Source organism: Labrus mixtus, chromosome 13, assembly GCF_963584025.1.
Source record: "Labrus mixtus chromosome 13, fLabMix1.1, whole genome shotgun sequence".
Lineage (NCBI taxonomy): Eukaryota > Metazoa > Chordata > Actinopteri > Labriformes > Labridae > Labrus > Labrus mixtus.
Window position 1 is genome coordinate 27,559,039 of NC_083624.1, and position 15,786 is coordinate 27,574,824.

The window sequence follows — 15,786 nt, forward strand, 5'->3', positions numbered from 1 at the left end:
AACACCTACAGGCATTTATATATAAAAACCCTGCAATGTTTAGAGATACAGTCAAATGTCTACTCCAACATACTCTTCCAGTCTTCAACTGGATATTACAGGACTTACAGGACTTCCTAACAGATGAGGGGTTTTACTGAGCCAGCAGACCCTTTATAGCACCACTCAGACAGTCACACACTCTCTCACCTGGTAGCTGGCAGCACAATGCAGCCGCATATGAATGGCACTGTTTTCTTTACAAGAACTGTGGAACCTAACAAAGGCAGGGAGAGAGAGCATATCTCTTCTATATCAGCTTTTCAATGGCTCCCCTTAAATAGAATATAATTTGTAACATCGAAACTTTCTTTTAACATTCAGAAGAAAAATGTCAAAGTGTTGAGCTCCTGATGGATGAGGTCTCTGTAATTAATAATACTAACAATCAAAAGTACAGTTTAGTCCTGCCCTTTTTGTAAAGTGAATACATTTTGTTAAGAATTGGTGCTATACAAAAATAAGATAAAAATAATAAGAAATAAGATTCTTTCATTATGCTCTGGAGAGGAAACAACTTTCATTACACAAGAGGAAAAGGAATAAATGATATACCAACATTTTAACTCATCCCCCTCCGGGCCACATTTACGCCGTCCTTCAGTAGAAAAGACATTCTTGGATAAAAACAGTAACTCAAATTGTTGGAGAAGGCATACAACCACAACGGCATAATTTTGGTTTTATATGCAGCAGTTCAGTATTGGCAAATCGCTCAAGGAACTTCATATTTGTTTTATTTATAGGCTTTAATGTATATTCAACAAGCTTCTCACATTTTTGAGCAGTTCCAAAATGCTCCTGCAAAAAGTGTTTGAAGTGGAAGAATGCTTAAAAAAGCAAAACATAATCCCATCAAGTCAAATCTGGAAATTAACAACGTAAATTTAGAAACCTTTTTGTGTCCAAAAGGCATCATGTTCAGTTTTCTCTTCAGGTACAGATTTCTCCCTTGGTCTACATTTATAATGATATCTGTATGCACAGCTATCAGATGTAGTTTCACCACCCCTTATGGATTGTGATAATAGGAAAAGGAAGAGGGGATTGTGGTAAACCATCAAAACATACCACATTTTATTTTTGGTGATTAAACCAACAGTAACACAGAGATGACACGTTTTATTTTCTGTTTTCTAAGCTTGGGGATGAAATTAGTGTCAATCATAGCTCAGTGCATTTTGTCGTGGAAAAAAAATGCATCTTATTTCTATTTAGTGCCAGATGCTAAATGTTTTTAACGACTGCCAGCAGATTTTTCAACAGGAATAACAACCTGTGAGTGAATTACTTCAAAGAAGACAAAGTGTGGAGGAGTGAACACATTAATATTCTGTTTGGCTACACAGCACCGTGTTGTTCATGGTCAGAGGAGGGACAGGGATTGACTTATTGTTTACCAAAAAAAGACAAAAAAATTCACTCTTCTCAGACATTCAACATGTGTAATAATCAGCCTAATGATGGATTTTGACACATAAGTTCTCAAACAGGGAAGGTGTATTTTTAAATAGTAGTTACTTTGGCTGCATGTCTAACTTTATATTTCCAGATAATGCTGTTTTTTTCTTCTTCGTACATCCTCACAGCTGTACTGAATAACACAGGTTATTGTGGATATTTCAGTATTTCTGCTCGGCTGGTCTTGGAATAGTTGAGACTGTGCCCTCTCTCTGTGACACACAGGCTGTAGTGTCAGGTATATGTGTGGGCTGGCCAGCTACTGTCAGCTCCAGCAACACTCAAGACAAACTCTGCATAAAGAATAAATAAAATACACACAAACACAGAGTCTGTGTAGGAGGGACTCCAGAGCCAGGTGCTAAAGAGATGGTAAAGAGCATCTCAAGGAACAAATAACTGTGTATTGTTTGGATCTTTGTGCTAAGATTCAGCATCAACACCGGCACAATTATTCAAGTAAAGGAAGAATAGTTGCTTTAAGAGCACTGCAGAATGTAGTAATAAAGAAAATCTACTTTTAATAGACTAAAGAGGCATTTTGTGTAACACTTACTTGCTGAAACCAATAAGCACACAAGTTCAAACACTACATTTATTTAATAGCATATAAAGAAATGGTTGAAATCTTACAATCAATATCATCAGCAGACATCAAGTCTCGAGTCAGCCGAGGGCTGCAGCGCTGAAACCTGCATACGGCCTCTGCTTTGACAGTGATGAAATTATGGAGAGTGGCAGCAAACCCCAAGAGGAAAGAGGGGTGCCAGGAGTCATGCATCTAAGTGCTGCTGCACAAACCCCATCTCCTCCCTCAATGGAGTCCTCCTTTTCACATCCACTATCCTGACAGCAGCTGATCAAAATATCACTTATTTATTTATGCAAGCTTCCAGGAATCACATGTGAGCTTAAGAAGTTTCCTCGAAAAAAAAAGAAAAGGAACAGACAGATATCACCCAGGCGATGTGACATTGAGGTTCTGGGCAGTGTGCATCAGTTTAGAGTTGCGTGCTGTAACTGAAGAGCGTTCATTTTATATAATATGTTGAATACTCTGGGAAAAAAGGAAGACATATTTTAACTAAAAGCCGCCTCAAGCAAAAGACAGAGCAGCGGTGGTCCTTTCAGCTTTACCACTAGCATCGTATCAAAGTTTTAAATTGTGGAATTATGGATACACAATTCCACAGTTAGTAGTAGTTAGTAGTATCAACCTGAAGACAAAATGACGGTGTTACTGATGGGGTGAGAATGACAAGAAAACGTGGGATGGAGATGACATCACAAAGACCTCTGACCACCAATAAAAAATGGATATTGAACTAATGTGGACTTTGAAAATATTCCCTCTCATTCCTGAGATATTACAAACAGGATGGGTATAATGGAAAGGTGTTTTTTAAGGACATTCTACAAACAGGATGAGGTAAAGTTTATGAATTCTTGAGTTAGGCCTAAGGGAAATCTTTGACAATGAAATTCTAATCAGTTCATCATTGAGTCCAAGTGGTTGTTTAGGCATAATATGAAGCTATTACCTCAGGGCATCTGGAGAAAAAAAAAAGGAAATTGAAAAGAAAATCTGAAAAACAGAATGCTTACATAAGATCGACTGTTGCAATGGAGCTAAACTTTTCTGATACTAGCCTAAAATGTAAATTTTTTATTTGCTTTTCTTTTCCATGAAGCTTTGGTTTCATGAAAGCGGAAGTTTGTTTCTATGCAGCAGTCCATTTCATGCACAAAAAGTCAGGGCTACAATTCCCTTTTTTTTCAGAGAATTCAACTTATGATTCAATTTTCTTGATAAGACTTCAAAAAGACCTCGTACTAAGTCTCAGCACATTCCTCAAACTGAAAATAAAGCTTCAACTTTCTTGTGTCTTCTAGTATTTCCTCATTTCATAACCTTAGTTTTTAGAACTCACAATATTTCTCCTTTTAGACACTTTGTATTCAGTGTTTCAGGGAGTGCTGTGAACACAGCTAGTTCCTGACGTTTGCTTGGCAAAGTGTAAAAGTTACAGGCATAGAAGTGATGTAACATCACATTTTCAACTCAAGTAAATCAAATCTTATCCTAGGGTCAAGATGTAGGCGTTTGTTTTAGGAGTCTCATCACGAGTTTTGTCCATACGTTCACTTTAAGAGAAGACATTCTTTAAAGGTTTAACACTGATGATTATGGCTGCAGGCTGCAGTCCTAATAAATGAGTAGACAATGCTGACAGGTGGCCATGCTTGACCGTTTCCACCTCCATAACCCCTCACCATTGTCCACAGTGATAAGCTGCTGCGTCCCACACAGTGTAATGTCTGGAGCTGGAGGGATTATTATTTCTCATTAAACTGTAACTAGAAGAAGCAGACTCCACAGAGGAGGATACCAAGAGGGAGAAGTGGAGAGAGGCTCAGTAATGAGAACATCTGCCCCGCCCCCTCCAAAGCAGAGGCTCGGTGGTCAAGAGAGTCACAGTGCGGGCTATAGGACACGATCACACACAGCTGCACACCAACAAACTATCTTAATAATGCAGAGTTTGGCTTGGTGCTATTTTTCAAGGTGCCAATCTGCTGGGCAGGGAACCATGTTTGACTAATCCAACAAGAGGGATCTTCACTCCACGGCATATTAATGATTTTCCACATCTCGTCTCCACACGAGGGAGGACAGCTTCAGAAGAACAAACAGTCAACCTTTTCAAAATGAGCACATACTGTATCCATCCTTTGATTTTGACCATGACCATGAAAACTGCTAGAAATAAAAGAGACACATTAGGAGAATTAACTTGTATAAAAAAGGACTTACCATCAAATCTTTTGTGTCGGGAAACAAAAGTGCTTCTCAATTCGTGACTCATTTCATCGACCAGATTCTCAAAGTCCTGTTTACTCTGTTGGCCAAATTTGTCCTCCATTTCCTGGGTGCAACATGTGTTTCCCTGGGGACATACTCGTAGATGTTCACCTGCAAAAAGATTTTTAAAAACAAGGTTTTAGTCGTCTTGATGAATGTCACATGAATGGAGGATAAAAAATTGTTTAATTTATCAGGAGCTACAGAGTTCTTATTGGAAGCTTTCTTTAACCCCATGGTGTTTGGAACTGCAAGATGTAAGTGAAACTCACTTCTACAAAGCCACAGGAGGTTCAGCTTCACTTGTATTCAGAGCTCTCACTAGAATACATTAAATTTCCACAGTTCCACTTTGGAAGCATTTGAGAGGATTACTGTATTTAACTGTCAGGTTCTCTTATATAACTTTAAATGTTACGATAGGCTGTGGTTCTGAGATCCAGCATGTGGTCTTAATTAAGCAGTAATGCATTCAAAATATAGGTTTGCTAACTTTGGCCTCCTGAAGTTAATGCTACGAGGTCTACCAAGCTCTCCTTCCTTCATGACAGGTTTCTAACAGCTCTGAGCCATGCAGCAGATCTACAACTTCAACTTCTTTTTTTAAATAATGTGTCTTTAGGGTTCACTGACACTTAACTGTAAACTGAACCAGGTCACATTACAGACTGACACCTCTACTCTCTTCATGCTCCGTCTCTTTTTGTTGTCAACTTAAAGCATGACCTGAGTTGTTATTCATGTTTTTCAGCAGCTGATTCTCATGTGAGGTGGAAACTTGATGTTGATGACATGGTGTATTACAACATGATGACCTTGTGTACAAACAGCTGCACTTCCTAAACAACTGCATACGTTGACATCGATCAGGAAAGGTCTATAAATCGGCACAGAATCAGATATATTATACAGAACTGGCCGGTCACTGATCACGGCCAAACAGGCTGAAAATGAGCTGGTCATCACCAGCCAATCAGGAGAGAACTGCTAACATATTCTCTCACACTGTAAATAACTGATGAAATTGGGGAATTACAAAAGTGAATCAAAAGTTAATGGTCTATTGTTTACGTCTCCCGTGGAGCCATCTTAATAGACACATAGACAAAGCAGACTTTATTATGAGGTTCATTTCTTCATTTCACAGTCAAAATCTACAGAAGTAAGCTCACAACGAAAGATTTCAGAAGGCACAAAACACATTTGAGCTTCACTTAATCAGCCTTTGAGGGTGAAGGAGCATGGATTTGCAAATTAAGAATTTGATTTGTGCATAAACAAACATCTGGCTACTAGACTGTAATATATTGATCAGAGTGTGCAAGAGGAATTTTGACTACAATGAGCAGACAACAGATTTAACTCTTAAGAATCAAACTTTTGTTTCACAGTAGATATTGTCATACAAGTAATTATTTCACAATATTTAACATTATATACTATTAGATAATTAATACAAATGAATATCTATTATTTATATTACATAGTTGAGTTAAAAGGGGGTAGGATTAGATAAGTTTAAACTTCTTCCTACCCCTTTTCGGGCATGTAATGTTGTGTTTATATTTTATTTGTTTTCATCATATTTGTAATTACAGCATTTCTTTTTTTTTTTTTTTTTTTTTTACATGTTCGAAATAAAATCAATCAAACAAATCAAAATCAAACAAACAAACAAACAATCCGTCGATGGAGCTTAAAACTTGTACAGAAGCACTTTTTAACTTGTAGACATGAATCTGTTCTTATGAGGTTGATGAGTAAAGGGGAGGTCGGGTTTATTGTGATCTGAAATCTCATTAAAAAAATTAACAATATAAAAATTCTAATTCAATAAAAAATGATGATATTGCAATTCTTATAGACTGTGTCTAAATTTACAATGTCAACTTTTTCAGAATCAGCATGGCACAAATCTTACAATAAAGACAATGTAGTTCATGGCTGGGCTATAAAAGGTTCTTAAGAAGAGAATACACCTGACATTGATAACCACGATAACTTTGGACATATTTATTCAATATGGATTCATCAAACAGCCTATCACTAGGCAGAAACAGTGTAGGAAACAGCCTGTAAGTCTGCAGCTTTTGCTTGCATGTTAAGAACCTGCTGGAGGACACATCCACTTCCCCACAACAAAGCAGTAAAGAAAACCGATGTCTTTTTGACTGTAGAAAAATGAGACCAAAGGGATGAGCGAAAATATCACCAAATATGAGCGAATAGTTTACAATGAATGGTTACATTAACTATATTTTGTGTAGGTTAGTGGTAGTTCAGGTAGCAGGTGCATCATCAGTCTGCCAGCAGATTACCCCACCCCACCCAACCCATTTCCAACTGCACCCCGCCCAACCTGATCCCAACCCCACCCCAGAAGTGCTGTGTCTGCCAAGCTGGAGAGAAACGGATTGTTAACGTGATCGTTCCTATTCTTCACTTGTTGGGATAAAAGCGTCCGCTAAGTGAATTGTAGAATTGTAGGAATGTAGAATGTGTTCTGGTTTTAAATCCAAAACCTAAAAGATCAATCACTAAAAAATTTAAAATAGCCATAAAAATGTTTGATCAATTGCTATAGTTTTGTTTTTTTAAAGAAGCTAGTCTGAAGTTTAACTCATGAACGGGCTGGTTTCTTGATTTTCATGCTACTCTTTACAACCCAAGCATTATGACATATTGTGATCATTATCAATGTATTATCATAATAATATCCACATACCTCCCAGACCCATAAGGTCGCTGTAAAAGGATGAGTTGGAGAGTAAGGATTTGGCCAAATTTTAATTATAATGAAGATCCACAACAATTGAAATCTTTGGCTGAACAAGAAAGGTGTGCATGTCAACGTTAATAACATATTTTCCTAAACAGCCATTGTTGCAAATCTTTTCTTTCAGAGGAGAAAATCAAAAGTGTGGTCTTAACATGCATATTATTGGAATTGCATCACTCACATCAGATTCTGAAGAAAATGATTGTGATTGTTAGCTGTGGCATATTTCACAAAGATCCAAGGTTCCCTTTACAACTGAAATGAGAATGCATCCCGTATCTGGGTTTGCAATTTCATTCATATTTCAATTGTTTCCTCTGTGCACGTTACAATCCCATCCCTTCTCCATACACAAAGAACCGTGAAACCAGTTTGCTCTCGGAAAATGCAGATCTAATGTACACCGTCATAAACGAGCATGAGCTTCCAATCAGACAAAGCAGCTGTAAGCAGATGGCAGCTGTGAAATCCTCCCTGCATGCAGCAACAGATACACTGCACCGCAGCAGAACAAGAAATGGATTCCACTTAGAGCACAAGATTATTTCCCAATGATATCTACAAATGGTAACATGAGGAAGTGTTTTTAAGAACATCCAGAATTTATACAAATAAAAGATTTACCCAGAATTGTATTTTATCATCCAGCAGCATTTCACAAAAAAATATACAAGGTCCAACTTACTGTGGGCAATCAAGTCAGCAAACAATTCAGGCAAAATAAATGTATTCAGATTTGTTAATATTGATTTAACCCTGGATGGACAGATTATAGCTCACATGAATCTGACATGTCCAATTATCCATTTCATTCCAGGTGTATGTATGAGAGGTAGTTTGGACCAATGTGCAGTTTGATAAAAAGGAGGCATCCATTATTCACATGTTTTTTGGGTATGACCAAGCTTGCTGCAGTGGATTTTCTATGTAATGATGCATGAAAGCAGTTAAGAATGCAGAAACTCAGCATTTACAGCTGCAGTCTGTTGCACTTTTAATGACTCTATAAAAAAAAGAAGAAGTATGTGCTGCCTGGGTCTTGCAGATAAGAGAGGGTAAAACAATACATGAAGAATAATGACAATATTGTGTGTAAAAGAAATACCAACTGAAGGTTTTAAACCACATCTGGCTGGTAGAGTAAAAGCTCAATTTTAGTAACAGTCGTCTTTAAGTATGTCTGATATGAAATGTGTCTTTTAAAAGTTCATTTTCCACTAATGGTATTTTTTTCTCACTAAAAAAACATTGTGTAAAATAACCACTTATTGACACAGATATAAAAAACATTGATGTAGGATCATCAATTCCACACTGTCTCCTGTCCCTCAGGCCATACAATTTGAGTGCAGACTTTTCATCAGATATGTCAAAATAAGGAAGAGGAAAATCAATCGTGACACAACAATCCTACTGTGCGCTGCGGCAGTCTCAACAGAGCCATCACTTTCAAATAAAAGCCTGTCATACATCAACATATGGGAAGCTGCTTTCAAGGGACTTCACCACTCAGCAAAGTGCCGTGACCTTCCTTGCCAAGGTTAAAACACCACTGTGTCCACACAGATAATCTATCTCCTGGAGCACATACTTTAATAAGAGGCAGGATGGAGGGTTCACTGGACCGTTCTTTAAAGCAGAGGAAAATCCTGCACCTTACATTTTTTTGCGGGGACAAACAAGAATTACTTCTAAAAGAAAACTGTCTCTTTACTATGGACCACCTTTATCAACCTACCTTTGTGCACTGGTGATACTGCATGTTACTCATGATGAAAAAAGGCATCGTCAATTATTTTTAGTCAACCCAAAAATGTAATTATTGGGTTTAAAATACCCCAATAACTATTTTAGAGTCTAGAATGTGGTGTATGAAAAAGATCTGGTCCACCTATTGTAATGCCATGGACCATTTTGGAAGACCCTTTTCTCTGTAAACAGTAACACATGTTGGCGTCCAGCAGGACACACCAGAGGCTAGATACAAACATTCTAGAAAAAAATAGCTTAAATACTCGAAAACCTTGGCAACCACCAAACAAAAATCCTACAACCAGGCTTAGCTTTCCTCAAGCCTTTCAACAATGTTGAACAGAGCAGCAGCCTTGGAGTACAGCAGTAGCCCCTGGCATGAAATGACATATATGACGTTTGTACTATGCAGGTTCTTACACTATACTGTAAAATTACAGTAAAATAAAGTGCTATTTTTTTTATAATAGTGTAATAGTGATTTGCTTTATTGTACCAAAACTGTCAAGTTTGGACTAGCGTGTCTGCATTGTGATTTAGTAACTGCATGTACAGTGACATGTGGACAGAGGGATGTATACGTGATTTTAAAGCATGGGAAGAGGCCTATGCAGGGCTTCACTTGTAATGGGTAAAAAGTCTTTCAATAAATACATTTACCCCAAATGGATTCATTAAATCTAACATCAGTTGGATGTTTGCACATTAATGGTCAGAGAGGACTTTTAATTGGTAAAAGTCAGTGTCAGTGCTGCTTGTTCTCTGTCAGAAGAGCTTGTCGAGTGTATGCTCTCTCAACTCCTACCTCACCATTCCAGCACCAACAGGGGGTCTGCATTTCACCATTTCTGTGTCATTCTGACATTTACTTTTACTAAACAGCAACTGGCCAGATGTGCAGCTTACTTGGCTTTTGTTAGTAACTACTTTGTTTTTTTTTCATGTGAAAGCACAGTGTTTTTTCCAGGCAGAAAAGCGTCTGTGTCTGTGCACCAGGAGTGCTTGTATGAAGTGGTTGTGCGCCCCTAGTGGACCTGTGACGGTATAAACGATGGGTCTTACGGGCAAAAAGTGTAGTTTTGATTCAACCGCAGTAGAGCAGAGCAGAGGGAAGTGGGAACTACAGAGACCATCGTCCCATGTGTGCCCATCATCCTTTATTAAATCTGAGGTGTGGAAGAATTTCAGATTCCCCGTGTGAAGGAATAAAAAAAGGAGAACGGACAAACAAAAAAACAATATGCAGACAGACGCTTTCAGAGTGCGGTGACCTACATGTCTAAGAATATGAGTAATTTGAGAAGATGCAAGGAAAAACATCACCCAAAAAGATTTGAGAAGATGCGAGGAAAGTTATCGAGCTATGCCAAAAGACTCTGAAGATTGTTTTTCTGTGAGTACGACTTGTTTTGTTTACAAGGTCCAGCTGGTGCAATTATTTTATTGTATAAGAGGGACTTTTAGGTAATTTGACCCATCCCATAACCCGTCTCAATGTTCAATCATTGATTAATAAATGGTGTTCTATACCTATCGTACTCTGGACTTGTTATCGAGGTATTATCATAAACTGAGATTTTGATATCTATACATCCCTAGAAGCAACACATGAACATTTCAAGTCTACTGTCTACAGCTGCAGCTGAGTAGAGGGGAAACATTGAACAGGATGTTGTTCTTTAAAAACTGTTCAACTCATATTTTGTCTTCCTCCTTAATGTCTCTTACTCACGCAATCATGCAGAGACGAATCAAGAATTATATACAAAAAAAAAATGTATCTAATGTTGCATTTACCAAAACTGCAAGATTTTAACAGCTACTCTAACACCCTGAGTGTCAGCTTTCAGACTGAAGAACTAAACGGTTTGTATGATTCCAGAGAGTTTCACATGTTTCAGGTAAATGTCTTCACAGAGCTTTGGAACATCTCATTTCTTTTCTTATTTGATCTACATTGAGCTAAAGTCGTATGCTGATGGGTTTTAGTCTTTTTACTGGCACCAAAGTTGAATTTCCACCTGATGTTTCCTTGTATCAAAGCTGACCTTGACAAGCATTTGGGACTAAAATAAACTCAGTCGTTTAACCCAAACATTGTCCTTGTTCTGTCTGGAAAAGATTCATAACCTCAACTTGCATGGAGTACCAGCACTGTCTTACAGTTTGTTATAAATGCATACAAAGCAGCAGATCTCACTCTCACTATCATATTAACAACAAAACAAGCAGCAAGTTCAATACATGCTCATGGGAAGTCACTTTAGTTCACACAGCAACACTATGAGGACTGAAAAGCTGACTTTTAATGAAAGACGCTTGATTATGCACGCACTCAGTGATTCATTAATACCTATACTGTATGTGCTGTAATCATACTGTAAGTCTCAATTACTTTACGTCGCTCCAATCCCTGTAATCAAATGGAGTGTCAATCAAATCAGCTTGCTTATTACCCCAAGTTGATGTTGAAAATCCACCTTGTTAGTGCTGGACTGCTCACATTTTGTAATGTGGTACAGCATTCATTCCCACTATTCCATAGTGGAATTACAATGTGAATACACTCTGTTGATAAAGTGTTGAGAACGTTCAATGAACTTCACTGGTGCCTTTTTAAAACCTCTTTATTCACCTTACGTCAAAATGAAGGGATTTATTATTACCAGACAAACTAAACCATTAAGACGAAGATCAACTCAAATACTTCTTCAACTTAACACAACAACACACGCACACACAACAACACACACACACACACACACACACACACACACGCACACACGCACAACAACACACGCACGCACAACAACACACGCACGCACAACAACACACACACACACACACACACACACACGCACGCACAACAACACACGCACACACAACAACACACGCACGCACAACAACACACGCACGCACAACAACACACGCACGCACAACAACACATGCACGCACGCACACACACACACACACACACACACACACACACACACACACACACACACACACACACACACACACACACACACACACACACACACACACACACACACACACACACACACACACACACACACACACACACACACACACACACACACACACACACACACACACACACACACACACACACACACACACACACACACACACACACACAATCCCTGGCTGACACTGTGTTTTAATGTTCTGTGGCCAGGTGTGCCTCGTTTTGCAATCAGAAGCTTCACCTGGAGACAACAGAAGGGTAGAAGAGACAACAAACTACAGCTGAAACACTGAATTCAAAACTGTGATTTCATTTGATCTGTCATTCACTTTTCTGACACAATACCGAAAGAAGTGGACAACCCAATAGGACAGCAATGCTTTTTGGTTGCTCATCATCATTCCTGCAAAAGCGCAAAAATAGAGAAGCTGAAATTTGACAGATACCCAGGGTGGTTACTTTAGGGAAGATACAAACACTAAATATATCATGATTCCATGTCCTTTTATTTGAACAAGTGACATGACTTAAAACGTAATAAGTAAAATTCCAGTGCAATAGTATACGGATATAATACATTTTTGAGTGCATTTGAGTTCCTGGCATTCCAGCTAAGGTAGTTCAACTCTCAGAAGTGTTCATCAGTGTACCTGGCCAAAGACACCCGCAGCATATGTTCTCTGCCATCTGCCGTGTCCCACAGTTCCCCCCTGACAAACTTTTTATACACCAGAAGCAACTCTGATGTCACAACAAGTCACATCAGTTCAATACCAAAACACAACTGCACATCTTTCTTCTTCGATAATGACTTCAGGTTTTTTTAGTTTTTTTTCTCCAATTCTTTAATCTTTTTGGTCATTCTTTGCCAACAAATACTCTGGACACAACTCACTCAACATATAGAATAGTTTAAGCAAAAGTAGGACAAGTATCAGCTCATTTCCAACCAACCACGTTGTTGTCATTATCTTTATACGAAGGTCTGAATGTTCATATTAACCTGCTTCACAGGTTCTACAAATATCAAACTGTTTTAGACCACCATGCCTTCCCTCCCTCACTTTCTGATGATACTTTCAGGCTATTGAAAAATGCATCATCATCATGATAGCAGACGTATATGTCAACACTTCCGCCACCTTGAAGAAAAATGCCTGGGCAAGAGACATTAACAGTTGTGTACAGTGCTGCAAAACTGTAAATGAACAATTGTACAGTTCTCCATAAACTACACACAGCTCATTAACTTTAAGTATTTCACAAGCTTCACTATTCCTGCACCAAATGACACTGCTTTCACCAAAGTGTAAATCAGAAGAGGGCCCTTTGAGCCAGCTTTTCTGGCCTTACCCCAAACTAATTAAGTTCTGGTCAGATAATGTGCTTCACTGAAGTACCCCACTGTGACATTACATCTACATGCAGCAGAACCCAACATCTTCTAAATCTTCCTCACTTTTATCTAAAGACAATACAATATGGCTGTTGCGAACAGGAACATTTAACTCTACAGGAAAGTGAATATGTATGTACCTTCTCAGTTCTGCAATCTTTGACAGAATGTGGCAGCCATTCTTGTTTTATTTACCAAAAACGACCTAAATAGTTTCTCTTTGATACCATTTGATAGATGTGTCTACTCTGCTTATATTTATAGGAACCATGTATTTGTGTACACTGTGCAAGACCATCGAGACACACTGTGACTTTTTATTGAACATTTGGTGCTGATTCTGTAACTCACTATATTGTTTGGTATCCAACATGTTTTTATTCAACACATTTCTTTTAAAAATTGTAAAATGCATAACCTTTGTAACACCACTGTCCTATTTTATTGAAACACATAAGTCGTGTGAGTGTCATACAAAGACAAACTGCTGTGTCTTTTGTTTGATAACAGTGACATGTTCTGTTTGGTGCGTTTAGGCAAAAAAAGAAAAAAACATATGGTTATGTTTGGTGGCTTAAAACTATAAAAATTGCGGTTAGGTCGTGTCTAATGTATGGAGGATATAGTCCTCCAAGCCGGCGTCTCAGGGTCAAGTTCGACCTGTGGCTCCTTGCCCCTCTCAACTGCCCTATCCATTAAAAGGGAAGACACCCTAAAATAACTTCAACATTTGGTTTTCACTTGGGACTCGAATCCTGGTCTCCTAAAGGCCCTCGATGTTCTCATGACCACAATGCTAATTTCTTCAATTCTGTGGATGCTGGTGCTGACAGTAAAGGGAACCTTATACATCCTGACTAAGTATTGGCATGTGATGATTGTGGAATGGGAACAGGTCGATAAGTCAAACCAAAATAAATGCCATGCAAGGCTCATTGAATTTCCACAATTTCACGTGGGCAACAGAACTTTCAACCAGTCAGAGTGGACCCATAAAACTGCCCTGACTTCAAATCAAAAATACATTGCTAGTATTTTTTGTTATAAAAGAGAAAGCTTCAACCTCTTTAGAGCCTAACTTAAGGACTCAAGCAATCCTTACTTTATGTTTTCTCTTTCAAAGCTCTTTTTCCAAAACCCGACCTAAAGAAATGTAGGCCTGCCAAATCTGATCCATGGTGCGCCTAAAGGGACAAAAAAGCAATCGATTGATTTCAGACCGCTGAAACAAGCTGACTGATGGATAATCACACTTTGACATGAAAACTATATGTAAAAAAGAACTACAGTACACAAGAAAGAGATTGAATGCATATGAACCTCAGTATGTATCCTTCACAGTCTTTCCTTTACACTTTTAATAATGTCCCCAGAGGGCTTTGTGTACAGAATAGCTAAGTTTCTTGCTCAAGTTGGAACTGGCATCAATCAAAAAAAACTGAATGACATTATTCCTATCACATTTTGGGTCATGTCAGAAGTCATAATGAAAGAAACGCTCGTGTTTTAAACAACTGGGGGATGCAGATACAGAGGAGTGTATGTCCTTGGGTGAATGAGGACAGGTTCAAGAGGAAATGAATTTTCACCGACATAAAACAGTCGACAATAAAGCGGCGCACTACAATAGTATGATGGTATTCTTCATCCTCAGGAGAGTCAGCGTGAAGGGAGAAAGGACAGGAATAAAGATGTTGTAACGGTTTCATACTCCTCGCAAATGTGTCAGTAATTTTTTTTTTCTTTGGGAATATGTCAAGATATTCCACTGCAAATGATATCATGTGTGAGGATGTATGATGAAACATCCAAATGTTGATTCAACTGCACACTGTGTCACATTGAAATATTATCAAATGGAAAATTAAAAATAAGTCTTTGAAGAGAGAGATATAAATGAAGAACTGTCCTCTGTTACTGCACAGGAACATATCTAACAGGCTTTTAATAAACAGTTTGGAGGGATACCTTTCATAGATAATTTATTTTGTTTTAAGTTGATGATCTCCACAAACTGCGCTTCATGATGTTTTTGTTTATTGACCAGAGTCTTTCAAAATCTCACGATTGGATATGATTTTGATTCCTTATTTCAGGATTTGATTCAGAATGGATTTTTGATTCAAACGGATTATGATTATTATTGTGGTACTGATACAGATACTGCATTTTAGATTGTATTAGAGAGTGTGACAAAGTGGCTGAGACTCTTCTCTTATTCACCACTGTTAAATCACATTATTCTTTACAGTTGTTTATTATTATTTAACTTTGCTTGAGGAACATTACAGCCCTTACTATCCCGGGTTTCTTTGTGTTATCATTAAATAACAGTTCACTTCAAAGTACAAATTAAGTTAAAGCAAATCCCCAATCTCGATGTCCACCCTCACACAGTTCCTGCTCAGTCTGTGAGGGCTTAGGACTGTCCATCAAATCGTCAAGTGTTTGAGGGATCTCTCGCTGACTTTTCGAGGCATTATGCACCCTGTCCGTAAGAGGGCAAA

The 15,786-nt window shown here is 38.2% G+C and overlaps 1 protein-coding gene across 2 annotated transcripts in view; it reads right to left on the reverse strand.

Moving 5' to 3' along the window:
* The window catches only part of gpc6b (glypican 6b), a 91,406-nt gene that overhangs the window by 61,740 nt on the left and 13,880 nt on the right, over positions 1-15,786 (reverse strand). For both annotated transcript variants that reach the window (XM_061054561.1, XM_061054560.1), the window contains exon 2: positions 4,316-4,474. In XM_061054561.1, coding sequence (XP_060910544.1) covers positions 4,316-4,474 — 159 coding nt within the window. The remainder of the gene's footprint in view (positions 1-4,315; positions 4,475-15,786) is intronic.